The 9,320-nt window shown below is 36.6% G+C and overlaps 1 protein-coding gene across 1 annotated transcript in view; it reads right to left on the bottom strand.

Annotated features, from left to right (window-relative positions):
- Positions 1-327: 327 nt before the first annotated feature.
- Positions 328-9,320, bottom strand: part of LysRS (Lysyl-tRNA synthetase) — a 35,592-nt gene continuing 26,599 nt past the window's right edge. Inside the window, 4 exon segments of the mRNA XM_069842619.1 lie at positions 328-1,165; positions 5,495-5,638; positions 8,495-8,611; positions 8,613-8,708. Of these exon segments, the coding sequence (XP_069698720.1) occupies positions 1,037-1,165; positions 5,495-5,638; positions 8,495-8,611; positions 8,613-8,708 (486 nt within the window). The 3' untranslated portion in view covers positions 328-1,036.

Genomic DNA, 9,320 nt, shown 5'->3' with positions numbered 1-9,320 from the left:
TAAAAATAAAATTTGATGTGCAGAATTTCCAGTAGATACTGAATACGAACAAAGTTCGTTCTTTAATTTAGGAGAAATCACTCTTCACAGACAGAAAATCATTCTACTGATATAAGGATACTGAAACGTGTACTTCAGTGAACATTTCTAAACCGATTTTTCGCAGCATCATATTTCTCTTTATTACTTCTTATAATGGGGCAAAGTACAGTAAGAAAAAAAAAAGAGTATTTAAGGATTTTAGAAAGGAAGGATGAAGTGAAATCCCTAAGAAACTTAGTTCTTAGTTTGTCAAGTTTTATGTGATCCAATTAATAATTTTCCCAGTTTTCCTTGAAGGGTTAACTTTATTCCATATTTATGGAACATGGGCTAGCTAAACAGTCTTGTGACATACATAACCAATTTATTTTCAGAAAAAAAAAATGTAAAACCCTGCTGACTTAATATGTATAGTTAAATTAGTATAAATTAGTGAGATGGGGTAGGATCAACATACGAGCCGCAAGCCTTCGAATACTGAAAACACGAACTGCCACACAGTAACAAACGTGAGGCTGTCATTTGTCAGGGTGACCAGAGATGCTGGCCACATCTGTGGTAGTTAATTTTAATGTGGAATACGATTCCACTGAGGCATATGAGACTTTTTTTAGAACAAGGAACTTAGACAACAGAGTACATAAAACCGTGTACTGGAAATTACATTCTAATGTCCTGATTTTTAATTTCAAAATCTGGTCACCCTGATTATTATGTATCATAGAAAATATTGCTATATTATTGTAGTTGTGGGCAGTGCCAGTGCTGAAAGGAGGGCATCTGCCCTCCAATACCCCACGTGCGATCTGCCGACAACCCTGTGACTTCTCTACAGAAAAACTAAAGTTGAACACTGAAAATTATAAATATAATTTAAGTTACTCTATTCTCATTGACACAGATGGTGGCAGAGTCAGAACCAATTGAGTCTGGATTCAAACTTAACTCCCAATAGCCCAACGCAGTCCAGTTGCATCCGTCATGCAGCAACTGACTATGTGCGTGCGGGTTCCAATGCATGCACATCGTTAGCAACCCCGTTTGCGACCACTTTCTTCTCTTCCTCTTCGTCTCTGTGCCTGTTCGGGTCATCTGGCTTCATAGCCGGGAAGAACAGCACTTCCTAAAAAGAATGGACAAACACAGAAGTTAATCTTCCCGTACATGCAACCCCACCTCACTACTCTACTGTTAGATCCCGCAACTACACGGCCCATTCATGAGATTAGTTCATGATGGATCAATGAGACTTACAATTAATTGTATAGCTAAAAACTTGCAAACTCCATGCTTCAGAAGAGTATTTTTGATCAAGGGAAATAGCTGAAAAAAAAAAAAAAAACTTGAAATAATGTCTGTATAATACAGAAACGGTTGCTTTTTTAAATTTGTAACTACAGTCGGGCCCCTCTTTTACAATTCCCATGGGACTGTGAAAAAAATGGCGTAAAATGAGGGAATGTGTAAATCACTGGGAATGGTTTACACATACCAATAATGTTAATGATTTGTAATCAATGCTTGAAACTTTTACAACACAAATGACTATACTGAATATTATAATTAAATATTTAATTTAGAAAAGGTAAAATATCATATACATTATTTTAATCACTTGAAAATCTCAAAACATACATTTCAAAACGAAACATGTCAGTCGTTTTTTTTTTTAACAAAAGAAGTCTGATATTTTTTCTGTTTTACATCTCTTATGTCTTAAGTTTTCTATTTGCTTTTCTAGTTCATACAGATCAAAAATTGAATTCTGTAGCTGAAAGATACCTCCTCAGTTCTAAAGCTAGAACCACATCTGCTCTTGTGGGAACACCAAAACTACCAATAGTAGCAGCACTGTTATCCTAGAGATGGGTATCGAGAATTTTTCCATAGTTCGTTCCTCACCAGTCATAACATTATCCTTCATGAGAAAAATCGTGGTCACAATAAGTTTTTATACTTGAATCTGTATAAATTAACTGTATTTATAGAGAAATTTACAATGACAGTCACAATTTTATGTTCTATTTTCCACATGGACGTGCCATCTTTCTTTTTTTTTTCTTCAGTTTGGCGAAAACAACGTAAATTCTGCGAAGTCTGACATTACGACATTGTAAAAACAAGGGAAAAATATAAGTTAATAGGAAAATTGTAGGGACCAAGAAAAAATGTTGATTATTATGGGAATGTAAAAGCTGGTATGGCTGTAATATGAAGCATAACATAGAACTCTGCATGAAGCTGATTCTAATCAAAGAGCAATTTCAATATTTATAAAATCCTTGTGGGCAAGAGAACACAGAAAGCAATATTCAAAGCTTTTAGATGCAGCCTTGTAGTTTCATGAATGAATTGAAACTTTTTTCTTTGTTAAAGAAATAAAATAATTACATGAACTGTTAAGACACCCTGGTAGTCTTTACAACTGTCCAGCCCTTTACGCTATTTCCTCTACTTAAGAAAGGCACGAGAAATTTTGTGGTCATATACAGTAAGATATATTTTACAAGGAAAACTTTGAAAATCATCAGTTTGAAACCTCACCTGACGAGGCACACAGAGGAACTACTGTACAGACAGGTCAAATGCATTACATTCCTCGTGTCTGAGGTGGCCTTAGCCTCAAAGTCTGATCGCTACACTGTTTTCTTGGATGGTCAATAAGCCTGTGCTGTTTTGGTAAAATGTCCCTTGCAACTTCAGGTTTGGTAATACTCAAGTTAGTGCTTAAAGCACCTTCTAATGCTAACAGGATTCTCATGACTTAAATGTTCATACATAATATTTCGCTCTTTTCATTTGTTATATCAACGCCAGGGGCGTATTTTGCGGGCTACCGGTGGTAGCCCAAGGAAATTACAAAAGAAAAAGTATATAATATAACATAATGTAATAATTTTGTATTATTAGTTTTACCATAGTAATTAAAATTAAAGTAATTGTTAGATATATTTTGTGTAATAATAGGGTCAGCGGTAGCCCAAACCCTTTAACCAGTATACGCCACTGATCAACGCAAAAATTCTCATGTACACATTTAAGCAATGATCATAAATATAATTTCCTGTTCATTATTTTTAATAAAGATTTCACTGCAATGCAACATTGTATTTATATTACATTTATGAACACAAAAACTGTGCTTGAATTTTACATACTTATATGACCACGAAATTTCTCACAGTTCCATTTCAGCACAATCTCCCAACATTCTGTCCACTGCAAGTATGAATAAAGAATTCTGTGCAAAGAGGATAATAAGAACCTCCCAATGAATACTAAAAGCTGGTTCTAAATACAAGACAAGCAACGGATTATGTAGAAGGGATTTTGATTGGAGAAAAATTATATAAGAGAGAGTTAATAATATTGCTAAAACTGAGTCAATTTTTTTTTCTCTTTCTTTGCCTAAAGAACCAATCTTCCAAATGTTGCAAAATCTCTTTAATTATATTTTACTGTTTCATCAGCAATGTGAAACATCCAATCATAACCTCTTCTGAATTGTGAATGTATTCCAGTTATTGGAGTCCACAGCACAAAAGTAGCACTAACTCCCAACATAGATATTTTGAAAGGACTAATTCAAAAGTACTGGAGAGCAAGAGTGCTAATGACTTCACTGCCAAATGGCAGGCAATAAACAATAACATAATTTGGAAGGATGGAGAGCTTCTACGTGGGTTGGTATGAAACTGATGCTTCCTCTTTTCTTTTTCTTTCAAACCTGGTGACCCATAATGTTGAGAATTTTATTTAATGACTAAAAGATGTATCTAATTTTACTATATGGAGTGAGAATGTAACACGTCACAAAAAATGCAAAACAACAGCTGTTCAAAATGGTAGATATTTCTGATATCCAAGTAAAAAAAAAGGCTGTGATTGAATTCCATACTGTGAAAGAAATAAGTCCAACTGAGATCCACACTCGTCTAAGAAATGTGTATCGTCAGAGTATTTTAGATATTAGCACAGTTCGACACTGGGTGAGACACTTCAAGAGTGAAAAAACAAATATCGTTTACAAGTCTCAAAGTGGCTGGTCAGAAATAAGTGCCAATGTCGAATTGATGCACTCATCAAAGAAGACCACAGTATCGTAACTTACTGTGAACTGTGTGATGCAGTAAGCACTGGAAAACCAGTTGAAAGGTACACGGGAAAATTGAACAATGTCACAATTCCTTTAAGGGTGACGTCATTATTTAATTCACTGTATTATTACAAACTTTAGTGTTATTTTTACCAAAAGTGGTGAAGAAGAATTAAAACCACGGATACACTCATCATTTCCTTCATTTCAAGTAGAAACACCAATAAATTTTGCAGTAATACATTGAAATAGATCATTATCTCACCCTTAATGAAAATGTGACATTGTTCGTTTTTCCCATGTACCCTTCAGTTATGATAGTCATCATTAAATATCTTTGTTACAGGAAGGTTTGGAGCTTCTGGAGTGTTAAAATAAGGGGGATATTTTCCGTCACACATTGTTACAGGAGACGAAACCTGGGTCCACCATGATGAGCTGAAACAAAGCATTCCTCTGAAATTGCAATAAGGATTTGATGGAATACAGCGAACTGTTCACAGATGGTGAAAGACTGTAGAAAATGATGGTGACTTCGAAGAAATATAACAAAATGTTTATAAAGTATGTAGGAATATTTCATTTAAATGTCGTAAGACTAGGAATTGAAGTTTACAAGAAAAAAATTAAGAGGCAAAACTTTCGTACTGATGTATTATTAAGATCTGAATTAGTTAAACATGATGCTGATTACTAACACGATAATGATACCCAAACAATCAATAACTGTAACAATGACTACTACTAATATCACTACTACTACAACAACTAACATTGTTTTTCACCCTCTCTAAAAAACTAATGCATTGTTTTTCGTTCTTCCTAAAAATTCATGTTATTTTTCCAACATACACATGTGCACACGCCCTTGAACCCGCAATGCAGCTTGCAATCAAAAGAATAAACATGTTTGCACTAAACTATCATTTTGCTAAAACTACTAAATTCAACCCTTTTATAACTTATTGTAAAATTTGTGAAGAATGAGTCAGGCAAGCAAATGTGTTTCATAAGGTAATTCTTTCTTTCTCTAATTCACAGCATCCATGCACGACCCAGTCTCATGCAGCAGTGATGCTACTCGAAAACATTTCACTGGCACTGGCTCTACTTCAGCGTGGAAGAGACGGAGTCGATCCTATCATTTTTGAAGAACGGCTGTGCAACAAAGAGAGAGCTACAGCTATGTCATGCGTGGATGTTAGTGTAATGCATGCAACTGCAATGCTTCGGGGAACTTTTTGCACATGTGTGACGCAATGCCGGCCAGTGTGTCCTGCAAGAGAAGAGTACAACGTGAAGTCCGGTCCTGATGATTCAGGGCAGAGACACTTCAAGCAGCAGCGTTGCTCTTACCTTGATGTTGTTGGAGTCGGTGAGGAACATGGTCAATCTGTCAACCCCCATGCCCCAGCCTCCTGTTGGCGGCAAGCCGTACTCCAGAGCAGTGCAGAAGTTCTCGTCCACTAACTGGGCTTCGTCATCACCAGCTGCCTTGTCCTGCGAAAAGTTCACAGAAGTAATTCTTAGGCTGGGATTACGATCAACGCTCGTTTGTGTTACGTTGCATTCCTTTTGTCTGTATGTTGACCATTACTGAACATTCAGAGGTTGTGTATTATGATCGACGTTCGTGACAACTATCACACTCTGCCGGCCATAATGAGTACTGAAATACACACGCCAGCCAGTCAACTGTTTATGATAAATAGAGCCCGGATGTTTATCGAAAAATCGAAAAAAGAGAATTGGGAGAAAAAAATTTTAAAAGGTACGCAAAACGCGTCCTTGCAAGGGGTTGGGGGCTGTACAAAACTAAATATGTGAGCTCCAAGCCTGTTGGCCACTAGTCTCACTCCGGGTTACGCTGCTCCACTGAAGGAGCTCTAGAAAATTTTGAAGGGGAAGCCGAAATTGGACGTAACCTCTTAGGTACCACATACGCGAGGGGGACTGAGATTTGATCAAGTGATCACAGAACGGGGCGAGGAGGAGTTGGCTGGTGTTTGCCGTTAGAATGGCAAGACACGGTCATCTGTTGTTCGATGACAAGGCATGTGAAGGCCGTTGGAAGAAGCGCCGTGAAATCTAAATCTGCAATTTGAGAGGTCCCTGTCCTTTCAATTTGCGACTAATTGAGTGACCTCGTATATTTAATAGACAATTTATATTTGTTCTGAACTAGGGCATACGTCGTTTATAATAAAGGGGAATATATATGGGGAAGGGCATATAGGTCCGTGGCCCATTTCTTATAGGGCTCATCCCGACATTTGTCTTACACCTGAGGAAAACCACAGAATACCTTAGGCAGGATGAGTTGTCTCATATAAGAGACTAGCCAATTTGGCTATTATGTAGGAGGTGATTGTTGTCATGAGCCTTGTTGATTTGTCTCAATTTCGAGACCAGCCATTTGGCTATATGATGGCTCAATTGCGAAGAGGGGGGAGAGATGTAATTGTTAATTAATTTAGAGTTAATTAGGGAGATTCATGGGGATACGAGTACCGAATGTTTAGGCATTTATTTTGGTTAAAATAGGCAGGCATACAGGCACTAAAAATAGTAAAAATAGGCAGTGAAATAGGCATTTATTATTCATAGAAACAGACGAATACTTAATAAACTATCCCATACGGTACTCACTTTCCTTGGTTACATGTCACAACAAGATGCTTTCTTAAGTAGTCAACTGTCATAGTGAGTCGCCTGTCAGAGAGAACGTTTTTCATGGTGGAAAAAGATCTTTCTAATTCTACTGAAGTGATTGGAGCAAACTTGAAACAACTTATTTCAGAAGGACTGTCTCTACTTTCTTTCAGAGATCGCGAAAACAGACTGTGTATTGTCTAAAAAAAAAAAAAAAAAGGGTTGTGAGAAGGGACTGGAGACTTCAAAGTATGCGTGACTTGTGCGTACAAGCGACAACAGTAACGGGACCTGGAGACTTGCTCTTATAGTCCCGTCACTCTAATTTCCGGCAGCCAATCACATTGCAGGTCGGCTACATTTAAACATGTGCGTCTTGTGATTCGCTGATGAAGATGTAAAGCATTTCCTAAGGCTGGATAAATACTTAATATATAATCGCCCGCCATTTTGGCTCTTCCGTTGGCGTTCGCAGAAAGCACACAAGGACGTTATTTTCTGCTAAATTATTTGCTGAATTACAGTGCGTTTGATTTATTATCATAGGAGCTACAACATGATAATGTTTAACGGTGTGGCAAATAGATCCCTCGTCTGGTAGCTCGGCAACGAAAGAACAAAAATGGCGAACGATACTTCCTACCTAGACTTTATAGAGCCTTGACTTCCTAAGACGTAAGCAAAGAGGAGGAGTCACGCCGGGAATAACAGCATCGCGACTATAATACTTCCCTATCCCCTTTCTTTCGCTGGTAAATCCCGAAGTGACCTGAATACTGAATAAGATTCTCAGCAAATATTTGTGTGAGGTGAATATATATTTTTAATTTGTACAACAGTTCTTTCTTATTTTTTTTTTTATGTAATTTATGTGCGGTTTATTTTAAATGCATTAAAAATATAGAAAATATATAATGACATAAAAAGGCTAAAAAAAAAAAGGCATTTAACCTTAAAACAGGCAACGGGAGCTAAAATAGGCAAAAAAGACAAAATAACAATTGGGCCTATCATTCCCAAATGTGTGGAAACGTGTTTATCTCTAATAGGTCTTTCATACATACACTCAGTTTAAAAAAGGCATTTTGCCTAACATCCAGGCTCTAATGATAAACATTGAATTTAATGGGAACTTTGTTTGAGATAACATAAATAAAATATTATTTAAAAAATATGTTACGACAGAATAATATAGAACGACGACGATGATGATAATAATAACAATATTAATACCATATTATACAACTAAATAACTACTAGTGCGAATTACATATTTTTTTAGTGACGTGTGTATACACATTAAGCACTCTATTCACTTATTATAGCACACATTGATTTGAAATTTTAGCCACTTAATGAAAAAAACCCTACTAAAATTATTAATATATCTGCAATATTATGGGCATAGGCTTATACCAATCGTGGAACAGAAAGATACAACTCCAAACTTTCACAACATCTTTCATCAGTAATTTGTAATGTACAGCACCACACCTTTGTGGAATAGGTTCCGTACGTTAAGAGATTTTTAGTTAACCATTAATATTAGTGGACGTTCTTGCAACACAGCATAAATATATTTGAAGATACCACACCTTCATTTCCTTGGACATTACACTTTCCTGCTTTTTCCATCTCACAGACCTACAACTGAACAACATGTCCACGCAATTTCCTGAGTTTTTACAACTTCAATTCTGTTACCTTAGCTTGCTGCTCGAAGCGTTCACGCTGTACAGCTGGATCGTTCAGTTCTGTGTACGCATTCACCACCTCCTTCTTCATGACGAACAACTCAAACCTCTCTGTGAGGCCGGGGTACCGAGCGATGCCACTTGGCAAGGGGGCTCATGATCTGCGGGTGCTCACAGATGAATGTGGGGCTGATGCATTTCTCCTCCAGGAACTCTCCAACCAACTGCAATGAAACCATCTCGTGTAACACCTTCTATAATTTAATAAATAATTTCCAACTGGTTCATGTAATGTCAGAACCCTATAAAGAAATGTTGGTTGGTTCCCAATGCTGAGAACTGAGCAACAAAGACACTGGTTCTTTTCAACTCGTCTTGGCTTAATTGGTAAGAAACTTTCTTTACATTTATTTGTGTGTTTATTATTTAAAATTCTAATGCTGGGTTGCAAGAGAGCATTTATAGGTTCGTTAAACACTATTGGTCCTATAACTGTTCATTTAGCATCAGTAAGCGTTGCAAGAACGACCTTTAAAGCTATTGGTTCGTTAAAGCACTCTGTAAACTATAGGTCGAAAATCGGAGCTATAAACTGTTAACGAATTGTTAGCCACCATATTGTATGTATATTTCTTGTTTTTGTATCTGACAGTATTAAGTAATTTCGTGGATATGTTATCATCAGAAGTAAATAAGTGAAATGTAATATACATATCACAGTGAACTCGAGATTCATGTGTGTATAGGAAAAGTTTTGTGAATAAAACAATTTTATTACTATTATAGAATCATCTGACGTAGAGGTTATGTTTGATATGGTACAACATCTACCAGGA

The sequence above is a fragment of the Periplaneta americana genome, chromosome 12, assembly GCF_040183065.1.
Source record: "Periplaneta americana isolate PAMFEO1 chromosome 12, P.americana_PAMFEO1_priV1, whole genome shotgun sequence".
In the NCBI taxonomy this organism is placed as follows: domain Eukaryota; kingdom Metazoa; phylum Arthropoda; class Insecta; order Blattodea; family Blattidae; genus Periplaneta; species Periplaneta americana.
Note: the sequence above shows the minus strand (reverse complement) of the source record. Positions and strands in the feature narration are given on the sequence as shown.